The sequence below is a fragment of the Melanotaenia boesemani genome, chromosome 3 (genome assembly GCF_017639745.1).
Source record: "Melanotaenia boesemani isolate fMelBoe1 chromosome 3, fMelBoe1.pri, whole genome shotgun sequence".
NCBI lineage: Eukaryota > Metazoa > Chordata > Actinopteri > Atheriniformes > Melanotaeniidae > Melanotaenia > Melanotaenia boesemani.
This window is the reverse complement of record NC_055684.1, coordinates 4,822,222-4,841,848: the sequence shown is the minus strand read 5'-3', so window position 1 is coordinate 4,841,848 and position 19,627 is coordinate 4,822,222. Positions and strand designations below refer to the sequence as shown.

At 39.4% G+C, this 19,627-nt stretch overlaps 1 protein-coding gene across 2 annotated transcripts in view; it reads right to left on the bottom strand.

Annotated features, from left to right (window-relative positions):
* Positions 1-13,444, bottom strand: part of LOC121636600 (integrin alpha-5-like) — a 66,658-nt gene extending 53,214 nt beyond the window's left edge. For both annotated transcript variants that reach the window (XM_041980217.1, XM_041980218.1), the window contains exons 1-2: positions 13,068-13,444; positions 854-978 (exon numbers count right to left, since the gene is read on the bottom strand). In XM_041980217.1, the coding sequence (XP_041836151.1) occupies positions 854-978; positions 13,068-13,270 (328 nt within the window). In that variant the 5' untranslated portion in view covers positions 13,271-13,444. The remainder of the gene's footprint in view (positions 1-853; positions 979-13,067) is intronic.
* Positions 13,445-19,627: the final 6,183 nt, after the last annotated feature.

Below are 19,627 nucleotides of genomic sequence, written 5' to 3'. Positions count from 1 at the left end.
CTTTATCTGCTCATAGAACCTAATTGTTGAAAAGATTTCTCCTGCACCAGTTTAGGAACTTAAAAAAAAAACAAAAACGTATGTCCTCACACACCAGCATGCAATAAGAAAAGCCTGGACTACTGAATTTAAATATATAAACATGCGCGTAGATACATCTCTGAGACTGTTTGTGTTTGTAAACTTTGTGTGGGTGTGTATTTATCTGTGCAGATGTTTGCACCGTTGCAGCTCTCGCTCTGTGTAAACAGCAACCTGATATGTGCTTGTGATAAGTTACACCCTACGATCCTCAAACGGTGGTCCTTATCACTTCCTGCGTTTCTGATGGAGCTGATTATTTTTCCGGCAGGGTCGGAGACAACCCATGTTCTCCAGGGTCCTTACTCCATTATGGCTCTGTGCTAATTTAAGAGCCCTCACAACATGTGGGCCACAGTGCAGCAGAAAATTAAAGCTGAATGCATAGCATAGGAGACCTTCACCATGGGTGGGGCGAGGAGAAAGACCTAACCACCATTAATCGACATAAAAGGCTGGTTTTAATCAAAGCAGAGAAGTCCTGCAGTAGCGGTTGGATGGCAGCAGCAGCACGTCTGACCTTAAGGTCAGGATGCTACCTTCAACCTCTCTCAGCCACTTTTATGGCTGGCTGGAGACAGATGAGAGTTTACTACTCATCCTGTCGCCACTGTTTAGTAGCTGCTGGGGAAAGTGACGTTTTTATACCTCAGAACAATTTGACTTACAAGCTACTGCTGTGATTACAGTGTAGGGAAAACTGTCTTCCTCAGAATTTTGGTTTAGAGATTGTTTTCCACCTAAAAGAAACCGTTCATTCGCTCAGATTTACCTTGCTGGTCGAAGCTGATAACGCTGCAGCGAGCCTGGCTCCAGGGACACAGATACACTGCTCCTCCTTCTGTGATGTCAGGCTGGCTGGTGTTGGCTTTCGGAGCGCCGACCAAAACTCTGATGCTAGACGGCAGAACGGTAAACAAAATCTTCTTAGTTGTTGCAAAGAGCCAAAAACACACAAATAATTTTGAGCTAAAATCATCTGCATTTAAACCTTCTTCTGAAAAGTTTCACATAAGTGAAAAGGTACATTTTAAAATCAGTTTTTATCTCTACACGTTTTGCCCTACATTAAAAACATGTAGCTGTTTGTCAGTGATTTACATGACAAATATTACTCTGTCTCATGAATATGATGCTAAACTCTCAGTAGTAATATAGAGCAACGCTTGGAATAATGACTGCAGACCTGAAATAACAGATATTGGGGAATTTAAAAGCAATAACTAATTCTTTGTTGTGGCCTAATATTTACTATGTTAACATAAAACTAGGATTAATGTCATCTAACTCATTATAAGAGTTTACATGAGATTATTTTCTAAAATCTCCAAGTATTTCTTTAATCAGAAATGGACTGAGATGAAGACAACGGCAAACTATGCAGATCTGTGCTGGCTTCAAAGCAAACGGTGTGGTGTCATCACTACTTCTGGTTCTGTTTATGGGCCTTAGAAGCTTCTCTTTTACGAGATTGTGTAGATTTAAGGAGCAATTTGCAGCTATTAAAAGAGTGACTGCATTTCTGTCATTTAAGCTGATGTTTAATAGACTACAGTCAAATGAAAATGTCTTCCAAGATATTTCTGGAAAGTTGTTTTTCTTCAAACACTGTTAAAAGAAAAACTTGCAATTGACTGGATGGATCATCTCTACATCAGAATCAGAATCAGAATCAGAATCAGAAAGCCTTTATTGTCATTGTAAACCAGAGCATACAACGAGATTAGGGGGTGCTACTCCTTATGGTGTTTGCATCATAATAAAAAGAATATGTTAAGAATAAAGCCAAAGGCGGAAATAAATAGAAATAAATACTTAAAGTAAAATAAAAATATGATAAGTACTAGAAAGCAGATATATACATATATTTACAATTTGAATGTATTGCACTTACAAGCGAGTCTCAACCAATCACATCATTAAAAAGGAGCCAACTGATTCTTGTCACTTCTTCTACTGAGGAAATATTCTTCAGTTCTGATATAAACTAATGTCGCAGCTGCCTCAGTATGAACCCCCTACAGTTTGTGGAGTTTGGGTTTGTTATATGATGATAATGGATTTGGTAAATCTCTGCTACAGCCACAAACATTGTCTGACAAGATGGATTCGGAGCTAAAGCTGTGAACTTTACAGCTATTTTACACACAGTGTACAAAGAAAAGTCATCAGCAACTTGGCCTCATCATCAGTGTCTTGTCGTGTCCTAATGAATCCAGGAGAGGTGAAATTATTTAGCTAAGCCATACGACAGACAGATTGGTCCTCAGTCAATTCTAGCTTTCCTACCAGTAGGATGTCATTTGGAAGGAAATACCAGTGAATACCAGGCAACAGAAAGATGTTGCAATCTGTCTGTAAAAGCATACTTTACTTACTCCACAAGAACAGAGAATTTTGTTCTTGTTATCAAGGCTGCGTGAACTAAACAAGGTCATTTTTGTTCTTGCAGCCCTGGTTTGGGAGTTCTTGCAGTTTTTTTCAATGCATCAACCAGGAAGAAGGTTTTTCTCGTGTCCGAGAACAATTGTTTGATTGGTCAGAAATTTGGCCGCGGTTATCCACAACAGTGTGAAGTTGTCATTTCCACTTTTCTGCCGATGCAAAAGATTCAGCAAAGTTGAATGGTTGGATAGTTTTAAGGAGCAGCTGGTTAAAGTGAGGAGGAACTATGAAAAAACGGAAACAATACATGTAGCATTTAAAGACACGGACATCATCCCGCAGCAGATTAAGGTTCTCATGAAGTATGAAATAAATGGACCAAAACAAACTTCTCCTTTAGTTTGACGTGTCCATCGACTGCAATAGATGGACAGGGAGTGAATAATGGTAAATACCTCCTTTTGGTCAAAAACATCTGGCTTTTGAGTGCAATAGGAAAAGTCCTGTATTTCTCTATACAGCTTATCTATGCATATTAGATATTAAATGATTGCTATAGTTGCAAGTAATTATCAACTTCATCCGCTTTCAGCATTGATGGGAATATAACACCCAGCAGTGAATGCAAATTTTCAGTGAGGATGCTGCACATGGGGCTGCAAGCGTGGACACAGCTCACGTTTTCTTTATAGAAATATCTTAACTGACCATAACATCTCTCACTGAAGAGCTCAAACTCATGCTGTTACTGGGAATTGGAAATTTATGTAATTAGCTTGTTTTATTGTCTGTAGCAGGATTTGAGAAAAAAAAAAGTTTAAAGAAATTAAAGTTTTCGTGTGACATATTTGAGTTTATAACGCTGCACCAAACCCACCAAACATCCTCACACCTCCATGCTAGCTACCTTTCTGCAGGTCAGATTTGCAGTCAGTTTGCTCCATTAATCCACAAAATTTAAAATGAATGTCTGTGGAGATTTTTTGCCAAAAAAAAAAAAAAAACAAGCTAAGCAACTTTTACATTTGATAACATGGGCATATGTATGAATATTATGCAGAAACACATGTATTAAAATTCATTAGCGTTTTACAGTTATTCAGACAGCCTTGTTAAGAAGGTCCTGGCCGTGGCCCTGGCCCTAGCTCCCGGGCCTTGGCCCTGGCCCTGACCCTGGCCTTGGCCCTGGCCCTAGCTCCCGGGCCTTGGCCCTGGCCCTGACCCTGGCCTTGGCCCTGGCCCTAGCTCCCGGGCCTTGGCCCTGGCCCTGACCCTGGCCTTGGCCCTGGCCCTAGCTCCCTGGCCTTGGCCCTGGTAAAGAGAATAACTAAGGAAGCTGATGACTGATGACAATAACAGAAATCAGCCAGACTTTTCCCGCTATCCCCCAATAAGTCTGAAGAGCACAAGTAGAATATTTACATGGCAGAATAAGCTTTCCTTGTAAATCACTCACTCCACGGCTACTAAGGTGAGCAAGGTTGCAGGCTTTCAATGGGCCTCTTCTCTTGAGTTAATCACCAACCACCTTCTTTGATCTCTGCACGTGTGGGGCCATAACTTTTACCTCTGAGTCCATTAAAGCCAGTAGTAAGAAAAACTGAACAGCCAACAACAGGCTCCTTAACAATAAGATGTGTGTCAGCGGTATGAGAAATGCATCTGTTGAGACCTGAAATCAGGATTCCTTTCCTTTAACTCATGTTCTGCAGGAACGTCTGCAAACAGGGAAGTGACTCAGAGGCATGTGAGGTTAGAGACAAGCATTTTATTTTTACTCAAAGAATCATAAGTCCCCCTTATAACTATTTAAAACCACCTTCACAAAAAAAGAAAGAACAATAGCAATAAAAATAAACATGCTGTGTTTAATGTAAACTGAATTTAATAAATTGCAACTTCCTGTTTAATATAAAACTAAAGACTATGTGAAGAACTAATGTATGTGTGTTTATGGTTAGGTTTGTTTTTCTCTAATTATTAAGAAAATTTTTTATAGTTGTTAGGCTAGAACATGAAAATGATTGGATTTGCTGAGCATCTCAGCATCAGAGAATATATCCTAAATAACTTTGTTACCCCTCATCACAGACTTTTGTTGACAATTATCTTGATGATAAGCTTTACTAAAAGGGTAGGTGTTAAGCTTTTTTTTTAAGTATTAAGACATAAATTAGAATTAAATTTAGATTGTTTTATTAAGATTCACTTCAATTCAGCTAATGAAGGTGAAAGATTTTATATTTTTTCAGTCATATGAACTGGGATTTGTGTGGATAATAAGACCAGGAGAGTCTCATTATTTTCCCCATTTTTTATTAAAAACTTATAAAAAGTATTTATAATATAGCCTACACACACACACACACACACACACACAACACATATAAAATAAAAAGAAGTTTTCTGGAACTTAAGAAAGAAGAAAAAGAACCAACATTTCTCTTTGTCCGTCAAAACACATGCAGAATGTAGAACATTGTTATTTTTGGACGGGAAACTGCTCCCAAAGACAATGATAAATGATACACCAGAACTTTTTTTTTAATATTATTTATTTATTTAATAAATGTGATTTTAATTTAGGCAAGACAGCAAAGGTAAGACATTTTCTGACTATGTTTTATAAACGTAAAGCATAAATCGGGCCTTGTTCTGCCTTTGGTTCGGTAAATCTTGGTCATAGTGAGATGTGAGCTTCCAGTAGAGGAGTCGTTTGTTCGTGTTCATTTAAAGAGCTGACGTTACACCCTAAAACGAGATGTTAACCCCTTAACTCCCAGTAGCAGAGGGTGCAGGCGCAAGAAGCTAAGCTAAAAAGTCAAGCTGCAAAGTTAGAGAATTTATAGGCCGGATGAAGCAGTGAAGGTGCATGGATGGATGTTATTGTGCATATTGTGAATATTTCTCTCTCCTCACCATCTAGAAGCTGTGAGATTCTAGTTGTCTAGTCTGTTCACCTGATGCTGATATTCATCACATATTGTTCCTTCTGTGTTTAGAAGGAAGCAGCTTCACAGCTTTAAATTCAACCTGCTGACTTTTTACCTTTTAGTTAGTAAATCCTGAACATTTCATCCTTCTTTGTCATAAACATTTGATTTTATAAATATATATGAAGAAATATTTTAACTGTTGCTGTTTAAAGAGAAAACTGCTAAATATGTGTGTTTAGTGCAGGGGTCTGCGACCTTTACAGTCCAAAGAGCCATTTTTTCCTCAGCCAGCTAAATAAAACTCCTTTAGAGACGCAGATGTTATGACACCTTTTAAAAAAGGCAACTTAATATATATTTTTAATGAAGAGCTGCCATAGGATGTTATTTTTGAATAACCACATTTTTAATTCCATCTTTAAGTTTAAAATAAATAAAAACATAAAACCTTTATAAAAAGAGGATAGGGGCCCCCCCTGGAAGATGGGGGCAAGCTGAGCAGTAGCATCCACCAGAGCTCTGTGCCACTCGATGTTACTATTTGACATCACTCCCCTCTAACTGCAGGCTATGTCATTGGAAAACTTTTGGCCACAGTCTTTTAACAAGATGGAAGAAGTCTTGCTTGAACATGGTGATGATACGTGGGATGGTAACCAGGCCGAACATGAATATGCCGACGAACTTAATCCTGCTCTTGCCAAAGCTTTAAGTATAATGACTCAAAATATTATTAAAGTCATTGATGAGAAATTCAGTCCTTTGGCCGAAACTCTACAAAAGCATGCAACTGAGATTGAGGCTACTGGCAAGCGGCGGGATCAAGCAGAGACCAGGATATCTACGACTGAAAACTCTACTGCAGGTCATAAGCCGAGGATTGCGGAGTTTGAAGAGCAGATCAACTCCCTAAAGGAAAGTTTGGATGTGGCCGAGAACTACAACAGGTGACTAAATATCCGAGTCGTCGGCTTAGCAGAGGATACGGAGACTGGACAACCGGTTGAATTTTTTGAGTCCTGGCTACCTCGTATTCTGAATTTAGCGACAAAAGCTGGCCGTATAAAGTTGGAAAGAGCCCATCGTACCGCTACAGCCAGATCGGGACCGAATAGCAGCCCCAGGCCGGTATTGCTACAATTCCACATATTCAGAGACAAACTTGGGGTTATGGAAGCAGCACAACGGCGGAGTCAAGATGGTGGCTTAACATACAATGGATCCAGGATTTCTTTCTACAATGATTTCTCCTCGTCAGAGATAAAGAAGCGCAAGGCATTCAATGTGGTTAAACAGTGGCTGCGAGAAAAAGGAATGTCATTTGTTATGTTATGCCCAGCTACTCTGCAGATGACACATGGAGATAGCAAAAAGAAGTTTTCCTCTCCGGAGGAAGCACTTGCTTTAATTGATTCTACGCCTGGATGACAATTTTGTATAGTTTGGAGCCCTGCTGGTTTTATGGGAGCTCCTTTTCCTGCAATACTGCTATACTCTTTGTTTTTTATGGATAATGTATTACTACCTTGTTTCAATTACTCCTACAAGGAAGACTTTTTTAGTTTGTTTGGTTTGTTCTCCCTTATATTTCGCCAGCTCACTTCTGGTGAATCTTTTAGGGATTTATAAGGCGACCAGTCCCCGTCTGTTTGGGGAAAAAATCTCAGTTTGCCCTGTTTTGCTGTTGTATTTCTGTTATTAATTCTGTTAAATGTAGTTTATGCATGCAGCTCAACACATGTCACATGTATTGGGACTATTTGGGATAGAAATGATAGGTTTATCAGGGACATTAGGGAGGTACTTTCCTTTATTTCTAAATATGAATGTCTGATTGTATCTGTCTCTATGGTTTCTGGGATATCAGTTAGCATCCTATGGTCCTGTCTGATTTTTATAAGATTAAAAATTGTTCTTGGAACGTCCGGGGCCTTCATAAACCTACCAAGAGAGTGGCAGTTTTGTCACTTTTAAAAAAAGATGTATCTGTTGCTTTCCTTCAAGAAACTCATCTGGATGAAAAAGATAATGTTAAATTACAGAAGAGCTGGGTCGGGCAGGTTTTTGCAACTTCATATTCCTCCTATATGGGTATATGGGTAGACATTTTAATTAATAAAAAACTAACATTTAAATCTCTTGATTGTGTTAAAGATAGCCAGGGCTGCTTTGTATTTGTTAAAGGAATTCTGGAAGGAAAAGAGGTCCCATTTTTAAATTTATATTGTCCCCCAGCATTATTTGTGGAAAATAATGTAAAGTTTTTTTTTTTTTAAAAAAAAGGCCATACTTTCCACCTTAATGACAGGAAAAACAAATAAAATATATATTTTAGCCACGTATTTAGAGGCATTATGAAAGGTCCAGAGAGCCACTAGCAGCTCCAGAGTCGCAGGTTGGAGACCCTGATGTAGTGTTTGTAAACCAAAATTTACTGCATTTTCTTTAAATTTCGCCATAGGCCTTCTTTTAAAAGAAACATACATTTTGCATGTAACAATGCGATTATTTGCGATTAATCGCAACATGTCATGTGATTAATTGCATTTAAAATTTTTAATAGTTGCCCAGCTCTAATATATATATATATATATATATATATATATATATTCATATGTGTGTGTGTGTGTGTGTGTGTGTGTGTGTGTGTGTGTGTGTGTGTGTGTGTGTGTGTGTGTGATATAGCCTCTGTGTATTAATCATAACCTAACTACATTAGTTTGGTTGTGTAAGGCTTATTTTTTGGAGTATACTAATTGGAGGTCTGTAGTTTCGGTGATGCAGACTTTCATTGCAGCTTAGTAGAAGTAGTTGGTTTCTTTTTGTCATCTTTTCCTAAGTCCTTAAAAGTTTGTCCTACAACCTTCCCTTGACTACATGACAGATGATAGAAGGTCAGCATGGCTATTCATCTGTATCCCAAGTGTCTCAATAATTTTGAAGGGGTTGTCTCCAGTGAATGGCACAGCATAGAGATAAATAAATATTAGCACATGAGCAGGCTTTCACAACGGTGTACAAGCCAAACAGGGTTTGGAACTTCTAATGTGTAATGGCCTCGTCTCCCACTGGGGTGTGTGTACACATTGTTTTGTTTTTTTTTCTTTTTGTTTTTTTGTTTGTTTTATATAAATATGAAAAATGCTGGGAAGAACTTCAACTCCACCTCTCATCGACAAAGCACTCTTGACAACAGAGTTTAGAACAAGCTTGCAGCTGTACGGTCCAAATAAGCACGAAACTCTCCAGCATCAGCTGGCGTTTGGGGATTTGCTTCACTCCTGCAGGCTTTTCTCATCCAAGTTCAACTCAGGACAGACAGATGTGGCCAGTATTGCTTTTGCTCTTTGGTTACCATGGGGAAATTTTCTGCATTTTCAGTGTGACTTGTTGCCTGAAAAGTTTGGTGCTGTTCTGTACTTTTACTTTACACCAGTGATTGCAATTATCCATGAGAAGCTCAGTTGCAATACAGCTTGTTACCACTTAGTGGTGGTAATGTTTCAGTCAGTTGTTTAATGACTCCAGTAAGCAGGAAACATTCAGCTAGCTACTAGCTTGTAGCCAAACTTTACTAAAATTTACCTAAAAGGCAAAAGGTTTGTGCAAGTACCAGTATGTGGAGTGTTAGCTAACATTATCTGGAATTGAAGGACTGAAGCCTTAAACACTAAAGCAGCATCTAGAACACAGACTGTATATAAAAGATGGACGGAGCCTCCGTGACATCACCCGTAGGTTTCTGCAGAGCTAAATTGAAGCTCATTGGGCAGTTCCCACCATCGCCATCTTGGCAGCGTCACTCTCCCTTCTTGCCGCAGATATTGGATACATGTCGATCAAACGGACAAGGCCCCAATTATGCCAAATTTTAAGATGAAATAACATTTAAACGGATGTGCTAGAAAAAAATTCACCCCCCTCACAGTTGTCATGAAGGTAAACTTGACCTATTAATCCTAAAATGGATTGTTGTACCAGGCTTTAAACATGTTTATTTCTACTGTGAAATTGGTCTTTTTAACATGGGAGTCTATGGGGATTGACTCTGTTTTGGAGCCAGCCCCTAGTGGATGAGAGGGGAACTGCAATTTTTTTGCACTTCCGCACAGGCTTCACATTTTACTGGCGTAGGTTGCCACTTGATCTAGAAGCCAAAACAGTCATGAAAACAGTTGGTGGAATTTTCCACAGAGTACCTACAGATGCACAAAACATCTGTTGTGTCTGGCAACGCTAAAAAATTTTACATTTATTTACTAAATAAATTGCTCATTGTGTTCATAATCCTGACTTGAGCTTTCAATTTTGTGTTTGTAGCAGCCTGATTTTATTTCATGACTTGTTAGCTTGTTCTTTATCTAGTTTTATTTGCATGTTCACATACATGTGATAAATAAATGTCTGTGGTGGTGTCATTGTATCATCTCATGAAAGTGGGTTTGGCTTAGTTACTGAAAATCAATAAAAGCAAGAGAGAGATCCATTAATGCAAATGTGCCACTTTTTACTGGAAAAATTGAGCCCATTAGTCTAAATGTTAAGTACCTACTAAAGTAAATGTACTATGTGTATTTTAAATGTGTCAAGCTCTGCATGTATGAAGAATTCATAGTGACGGACAGTAATTACAACCAACTAAAGTATATGTGTGTGTGTGTGTGTGTGTGTGTGTGTGTGTGTGTGTGTGTGTGTGTGTGTGTGTGTGTGTGTGTGTGTGTGTGTGTGGTTAACCAACCCGCGACCACAAAGGCCGTCACCATGGGAATGACCCAGATCAAGGCAGACTGGGCCCACACCACAGCCATAAGGCCTCAGTGCAGGGCCCCGACTACAGCGATAGATGGGAAAAGATGACAGTGTTCAAATTGGAGCAAAGTAAATTATTAATTATTTCCCACAACACTTTGAATATGGAGGCCCTACCATTACCCACTTGTGTCAGAAAGTAGACTTGATCAGCCGTGGGAAATCTAAAAAATTCCCTAAAGACAAACAATGGTGTCATTTTAGGAAAACATGACAACCAGCAAAAACAATCCCATCAGCAAAATATATTCAGGAAAGCAATCTTTTCCCTGCTGTGTTGTTTACCCACAAACAACAGTCTGGATTCACATGATGATGTTCAGCAACAACTTTGTGCTGTTGACACACATGAATTTGATTGGGGACAAAGCGTAGCATTGTTCAATGTAATAATTGTTGCAAGCAAGGAGAAGTCAAGTCTGAACAAATGGGATGAAATAAAATTCTTAGTAATTAGCGCACAACATGCCCTCTAACCACCAGGAGCTTAGTTGAGAAAACACAGAGAATCTTAATCAATTTCCTCCCAGGAAAATATCTTCAGCCATTAATCCAACACTGCTAGTATGTAGCCCCTGAGGATGTTAGTGATGAAAAACTGATGCACAGAGGGCTGATGAAGGTGTAAGTGGGATTTACTGTACATGGTAAAGATCTTAGCTGTTTGACCTTTTGCCTCCACGTTACAAGCTACAGGCTGCTTTCCAGCCGATTATCATAATGCAGGAAGCAGCAGAACATCTGAAATGAACAACATTCCTGTCATCATCTAGAAAGAGATTTCAGGTGATGTATAACACCCTCCATAGTTCCAGAGCAGCTGTGAACAGCTGGCCGAGGGTCTGTTTTGGTTACACACTGCTGGCCGTCTCTATGGAAAGAAAAAAGCCTGACAGTAGTCGGGCTGTTGATGAAGGCTCTGACTGTTTGGTGGTTTGTTGACAGTGTTGTAGCCCCATGATAGGCCTAGGCTAGCTGGTTTAAAGCAATAATAATAATAATAATAATAATGATAATAATAATAATAATAATAATAATTTTTAGTTAGCTAAAACTAGCTAACTACAACTATTTAACTATTGTCAAGTTTCAGCTAACTAAAACTAGCTAAAAACTTGGTGCAAACTAAGTAATACAAGACTAGCATTTTTGTCCAGTGTTTTATGAGTCTATCCTGTTATTTTTATCCTATTTAAAGTTTCGCTAACAAACACATATCTGTGGTTGATGTTAGCATCATTGCTCTGTGTTTGCTGAGATTACTAGCTAGCTTGGTAGCAGTGTGCTAACTATTATGACATTTTTTTTAATAGCTCCACTACCGGTACCATAAAATGTAAACATATGTAATGGGTAAATTCTCTGTTCAAGTTACTTTTTGTCCCTAATGAGAAACTTTGGGGTCCTCAAGGAAGATATTGTGGTAGGCTACATGCTGTAGAAAGTGACCAAATAATTGCATTAATAAATGCCCCATTAATCAGTCCTCCCAAAATCAATTAATGTTCCTTAATGTAGGATATTCTTTAAGTTTAGGGGAAAAAATAGTAAAAATGAAAAAATCGAACACTTTATGTTCATTCAGCAAGTGGGAAGCTATCTAATCTTGTCAGGTCTATGCATTCACTTGCACTTGGGCATCTCAGGTTTAAAGATAAGTTTAGACTGAATATTTGTCAGACTTTGATTATTAATTCTTGGAGTGGCATCTGGGGGGCCAGTTAGATTTTAGGGGTGGCCTCTGCCCCTGCAGACCACCCCTTTGGCTCCAACCTTAAATCTTGTGATCAGCAGCTAGTGCCTTCTCCCCTCTGTGTTTTATTTCACTGGTTTTTCAAAATACATGAAAGTGATCTGTAAAGACACTGAAATTTGGATTCCTTCAAACATCTAGAACATACCTCAACTGAGACTGACCATAAGGTCCATAACTTAGTATATAGCTGATAGTGATTTTAAAGCATGTTGAACAAGAAAGGAGAATTATTATTATTATTTCTCTGCACGCAATTATTTTAATATATTTTCATACAGACCAGTTTAAAAAATCTAAAATTGATCACAGGGTACCTCATTACTTGCTTGACTCATTACTACAGCACCATGAAGCCTTCAGCTGTGGTTAATGCACTTCACAGAACATTCATATTTTGGAAATCTGACTCAGTATGTATGTGTATGTGTCTGACCATCAACACTCAAAGAAACTCAGAAGAGGTGACAGTATGTTGTGTCTTTAAAGGGAGAAGAACATGTTTGATCTTTGGCTTCATCTCACTCAGCACATCCTCAGCTTTCAAGAAAAAAAGCCCCTCTGGACCCATATTCTGAGTAAGACTAGTGTTTTTCTTACTTTGCTGTGGGTTAACCCCCTTCTCTCTGAGAAAATCACACACACACACACACACACACACATTGTATGTCTGTTTCCAATCATACTGGGCTGGAATCCAGCCTGTGTGTGTGTGTGTGTGTGTGTGTGTGTGTGTGTGTGTGTGTGTGTGTGTGTGTGTGTGTGTGTGATAAAAAGACACGTGCATATGAATGATCAGTGCTTCATTTAATTTGACTTCAATAATGAGCGCAATTAAACTGTAAAATGTGAGTATTTTGGCTCCATGCGTACTAATGACTTCTTGTGTCAGCAGAAGTTTTGGCTCGCGATGTAGTGACATTTTGGTGTGTTTTGTAGTACAATATGGGAGGACATACTGTATGTGGGTAAATTACAGGTAAAGACATAAAGAACCATAAAAGAAGGGCGCATTCAAGTACATGTAATGTCCTACTAAACTGCCTCAAATTGATGATAAATAATGTTAAAAAAAAATTCAAGAGTTGAGATGAAGACTTTACCTGGAAGAGTTTCCAAAGAACTCCACTGAATAACCGAAGTAACTCCCCCGCGGTCCCGTGAAAACGACGCGCTTCTCCGTGTCCAGGTTAAAAGAAGCGCAAAGCTGGATCAAAGCCACCAAAGCTACAGGTACAACCAGCACGGTGCGATGGCAACATTTCCCCCACGACCGGGTAGGTGAAAGTCCAGCAGCGGTGCCCATCTCTTCTGTTGCGCGTCTCTTCTTTCATTGAACGGCTGCGGCGCAAAACGCATCATCCGTGCTGTTCCTTATCCGAGCCAGTTCTGGGGTCTTAAACATGAATCCATGTCCGGCGAACAAAACAAAAAGCCCCTTCAGCTCCAGCAGGTCCTGTGTGGCGATCCAGAGCGAACAGTTAAATGTAAACAGAGAAAGTGAGAGAGGAGAAGGAAGAGAAAGAGCGCAACCTCGTTTGGGGTGGAGCTTTAAATATTCCCAGACGGTCCGGTTTTAAGCAACCGACAGTAATAACGAACAAAAATCTGGTCATTTTAGCCAAAATATTCTAAATAAGGATTTCATACGACAAGTAATTCAAGAATTTGCTCTCTTAAAAATTAAACAACTTTTTATTTTATTTTTATGAGCAAACTGCACAAAATCTGCTAAATAAAAACGTAAAAAAAAGTCCTATTTATTAATCATTCCGTTATCTGCTGCAGTTCATTACATTTTGAAATGATATTTCCTCAGTGCTAGGTGACACCATAACCAGCCAATAATTAGTAACTCATGACATTATTGGCAAAATGTCTTGTTTTGCTGAAAAACTTTATGACATTATTGGAAAGTTATTGCGTTTTGGCCTTATTACATTTAAAAGGGACAAAATTATTACATTATTGGGCAGGATTTCATTACTGGCTGGTGTTACATTGTTGGTGGCCCACAGCAGAGCTTTGAGCTGGAGCTTTGGATGTTAAATCATTATGCAGCCGACTCACATCTTCTCAAAATACAAAGATCACTCGTTCAGTTTCTTGTTGATTTGAATGATCCTTGCAGAAACATTTACCAGGTTTACTATAATTAACATTGTGGAAAAGAGAATGTTTGCACGCTGCAGAATAGTCCAGTTTAGTCAGGTAATGCACACGAAGGTTTTTGTTTCTTCCTCTTCTTTCTTAGCTCATCTGAGTGGAAGTGTACCACTGAGTGGGATTTGTTACATCATGACTGGTTTGGAGGCTTTTTGCTGGCCAACTAGGCATCTGTTAGGGTATTTCCACCAAAGCGGTGCCAGTTCTCCTCTGGTGCGTGAACCTCATTTTGAACTGATGTCTATTCCGACAGTTTGCTGTCTTTGTGAATCATATAACAGGGCCTGACGTTGGAAATGCGATGTCACAGGCAAATCTCAAGAGGGAAATGTTATGAAAAGGTCTTTGAAAACATTCTGGTTCCACTATTACATTTTTAGGGCCTGTTCCTGAAACCTGAACTTTTCTGGTGGAAGAAAAATTTGCTTTGCTAAAATACTCAAAAATGGAGTTTCTGTCAAACAAAAATTATTAAAGTTTTGGGAAGAGATATAAAAAAATAGTTATTGTAGCTGCTTCGTATGTACAGGGAGGAGCATGGAAAGGAATACAGGAAGGAACCTCCTCTTTCATTTCTGAAGTTCAGTGAACTGTGAGTGACCTTCCTGAAAACAAGATAAGTTGAAGCCTGGTCACTCTACAAGTCAAACGACAAAACTGTCCGAAAGTATATTTACACTCACCGTCCAGATTATCAGGTCCTCCTTCTAGTACCAGGTTGGACCCCCCCTTCCTCCAGAACTGCCTTAATTCTTGGTGTGATAGGTGGAAACAGGTGGTGAGCCCTTCCTCAGAGGTTTTGCTCCATATTGACATGACAGCATCACACAGTTGCTGCAGGTTTGCATCCATGATGAGAATCTCCCGTTCCACCACATCCCAAAGCTGCTCTACTGGACTGAGATCTGGTGGCTGTGGAGGTCGTTGGAGTCCAGTGAACTCTTCGTCATGTTCTAGAAAGCAGGTGGAGATGATCTGAGCTTTGTGACATGGTGCATTATCCTGCTGGAAGTAGCATCAGAAGATGCTCCACTGTGGTCATAAAGGGATGGACATGGTCAGCAACAATACCAAGAGTTCCGGCTCTGTACAGGACAGGTATGCACTGCAGTTTTCTTTTTTTTTTTTTTTTGTGCATGTCTACAGGCAAACACTGGGAAGGGTGCTAGAAGTTCTGATCCAACCGGTCCTACATTTTTGGGACCTTGGGGTCCCAGTGTTATCTATCTGACCCAAAAGGGAGGAGCTTGACAAACTGCAATCCATTGATCGATCCAAAAATTTATCACTTCCTGTGTGACTCTGCAGTTAGAACAAAGCAGGTACAGCTTCATGTTATGCTGTTTTTGTTGTTGTTGTTGTTGTTGTTGTTTAAAGCCACATACCAAGAAGAAAGAGAAAAAAACTGCTGGATGCCAACCATTCTCCTCCTTTGTTTCTGTGTCGCGTTCAGTGATTCAGTGAAGGCATCATGCAGCTATAACATCATCCTGTAACGGTGATGGCGCATCTATCACTATCCAGCTGTTGGTGCATTCTAATAGTCTCATAAGTCCAAGCGCGTGCGAGTAGGTGACGTCATTACCAGGCAGTTGGCGTTCCTGCTGCACCAAGTTGAAAAAAAAATAGACACCTCTTAAGAGTCTTGCTGAATCTTCAGTTCTGTCTCTCATCACTCTGTCAGGACTCCGCTTACGTTCTAATGGCAGGCAAACATACGGTACAGTACATGTTTATTTGTAGGTCTCCTCATGCTGTAGACGGGGCCTCTGAGTCCTTTAACAGTGAGTCACAATCACAGAGAAAGTTAGAATGGGTAGAATGTCTTTCCCACATGGATCGATAACTCCTTTCCCCTCCGTCAAATATACTGGGATGGGATGATGGTGTGATACAATGGCCTGGTCAAACTGTGCATGCATGAATGACCATCATCAAACCATCAGTCCTCCACCATCATCATGGGTATCTATCTATCTATCTATCTATCTATCTATCTATCTATCTATCTATCTATCTATCGAAATGGTAGTATTTATTTAGAAATATAGAAGTACTTTACATGCTGCATTTCCTTGCATTTGAATATTGGCTGTTATACGGACACACAGTATGATTCTTTCACATAAACTCTTCAACATAACTGGAAACAACGGTGCTGTGAGTGGCAAAGCTTGTGGCCTCATTAGCCCACAAATGTGCTGTTTTTTAACAAATTTACTATTTCCTGAACTTTTTTCTCTTCTTATGAGGAATGTCATGACATCCTGACACATGTTAAATTACAGTAGCCAAACAGTGTTTCAAACCCCGGCTGTGCTTTTAAAATCAGACACAAATACTTTCTCTGGCCCAAATCAAGTGTTTGTTTTTTGGTGTTTGGAGCTGAATGTGGACTCTAAACTCAGGAAGCTTCAGTTTTCAGGGATTTTAATGACACATACACATACAACAGAGACTTCAACGTTGGTGATAAGCATGAACTTCTGTACAATGTTCTCTTCCAAAATTGACCACCAACGAAAGTTATCACATCAAAGACAAAGCTATAAGAGCTGGGAATCTTTAGAAGGGAAGTGATATTCCCATGTGGTGCATGGACTCTGCAGACTGTGTCTTTTTAAGCTTATTTAAACAAAGAAAGGAGGAAAAAAGTGGGTGATCTTAGATAATTTGGCTCAGGACTGTGGAAAAAAGAATGAGTTCTTGGCTGAGGAGCTTTCTAAAACTGCAAAAGCTTAAAACCTGCTGTGCTAGTTATATCTACAGGCTAATTGGAAAGACTTGAAAACAGAAGCACACAAAACACCTTTTTCAGCATTTCTACAATTATTTTGCCATGTGGTTGCCTGTAAAGTTTAGAGACGTTCATTCTCCACTGGTCAACTTGCCAGCCAAGTAGGCGATATTATTTATGTCTTTTCACAGCCAACCCCCCCGCCCCCCCCCACACACACACACACACACACACACACACACGCACAGGACTGTCTGCATTATGTCAGAGTAAAGGTGATAAGAGACGTAATGCACACGAGAGTCTGGATGTTGTCTCCAGCTCTGAAAAATGGAAGAAAAGCACTCAACACATTGATGCATGCACTGGGCCACCTACACAACCAGGAACCACAGAATTACCAAAATTAAAACAACACGGCTACTAACGTAGGCACTTTTTTTGAGGGGGGGCTGAAATCACTGTGTAGGTATTTACAGAGCCTGGAATTGTTTCTCTCTGGAGGATCAGACTTTGACTTTAGGCAACTGTTTCTGTTGGAATAAACACAACTGAAAATGTGATTGTTGTTTAGACTGAAAGCTAAAGCTGTCAGAGCAAATTTCAATAATATTTAGGTAATTTCTTACACTTTCATGTAACTTTATCTGTTGTATTTTTCCAGTTAGCTTGAGCAGATGAAGCGACACAACACTACTTCTTGTTGCCAGAAACATACAAAGTCTTATCAACCAACTTTGATGTTCACAACCTTAAAAATGCATCTATGTTATTAACTACAGATTTCCAGAAGCTCAGCACTATCATCTGCGTCGTTCTCAGGAGAATCCAGCTCCAAAAGCAAAAGAGAATAAAGCAAAAGTGGAACCTAATGTGGAGCCTCCAGGTCTCTAAGGGGGACCAGAGCTAGTATTATCTGGTATTATACATCTCTTTTGGGGGCATTTTTTAACAGAAGAAACGTAGTTTATTCGGTTTGAAGTTTCCTCACTTTTCCAGCACATGAGCTCAAATAGCAAAACACACAGTGGGCCAGCTGTTTACTGCTGTATTAAAGTTCAAAATATTGTAAATTTAACCTTTAAACTGTGAAAAGGTGACCTGGTGCTCAAAGTAAACATGACCACCGACTTGTTGAAGCGTGCACTGGAAAGGATCTGAGAAAGACTGCGTTTGCTTTTAGTGCACCATTTTCATGGGATTCTTCCCCCCTATAAATCTACACTCATATAAACCTGTGCTCATTCTCAGCAGACACCGTTTCCTGTTACTAGCTTGTGACTGTTTTCGCTACATTACATCTATACTGTGTGTAAACTAAGCTGTCACATTGCCATTGGAGAAGTTATTACTGTAAAATAACTGCAGCTATTTAAAACAAAGCGGTCTGCACAACAGTTAGCAAAGGTGAGCATTACAGTCTTACTTTTCCCTCACCTGCAAAAGCAAAAGGAATATTGTCACAGAAAGAAGCTCAGGTTAAAGATTTCCATACAGAGAAATATGTTCATTCATGGTCTGTAATTTCATCTACAATGAATGTGCAAAATAGACCATAAGTTTAAGTTACTTCTCCACATTTTAGGCTTTCTTTTCATTACACAGCAGTAGATTAACCCGAAGGAGGAAAAGTCTCCCTTTCTTGGATTCTGAGGTGTGAGCTGTTTTCAACATGCTTCTCATTTCCATCACCAGCATCCAGAATAAATTGCATTGAGGAATGTGAGCAGGCAGGGGTTAAAACTCCATATCTGTCGAGAGGGCTTGGTCCAGGTTTATCTATCATCTGCCTCATCCACTCAGCTCTACGTCTTAATGAAGCTGAGGAAATGCAGCAGTTTGTTGTGTGTAACCGACATGGCTGGTCCTCGGAAGAGCCCAGAGAAAAACTCACACCACAAACAAGCAGAGCAGCACGAGGCAGGCCGAGAAGAAACAGGACTCGGAGATGTTCCCACTCGGAGAGGCTCCTCATTGAGAAAAAGACAAGTAACAAGGAATTATATTCATATTGGAGCAAAGCCCAGAGTCTGCCTCTGTGAATATCCTCTTTCAACAATAACCTCACGGTGACCAAGCAACTCTATTAATAACACAACCACAGTTACTGTTGGATTCCTATCTGCACTGGATACTTGGAAGTTTGGTCGCCAGTTTCCTCATCTGTCTGTGTGTTTCTACAGGTTGCTAGCAAAATATCTCCATCTGCAGAAATCCAGAGTAATGTCACTTTCTCTTTGTCAGTCACTCAATCACTGACAAAGTTCTGCAGCAAGGCCAAACTTAATATTTAGTCTAGTATTTGATAAGATACAGAGGAAATTTAAAAGTCTAAACCCACCTGAGAATGCTACTAGTAGAGTTTCAGTGGAAACAACAGCTTTAAATTGAGTCTAATGCAAGTCAAACGCGCCCTGAACTAAAACGCTGACTTCATTTAGTAGGAAGGGTAAAAATTAAGTTTGTTATTAAAAATGAAATTTAGACAACGCAACACAGCAGACATTCACATCTGGAACCAGAAAAAAGTTCATCTCTGCTTCTGTTCCAGTATCAGTTTCTACTTTAAAGAGATTTTCCGGACATTCATGAAGGAATTCCCGTGAAAGCTAACTGAGAACAGGAGCAGGGCGGACTTCAGCCTTTATATAGTATTTTAGGAGAATCATATAGCTATTGTAGATTTAAAAAATACAACAACATTATATATATCTATTATGTTATTTATGGTATGTGCATTAAAAAATCCACAACATTTAC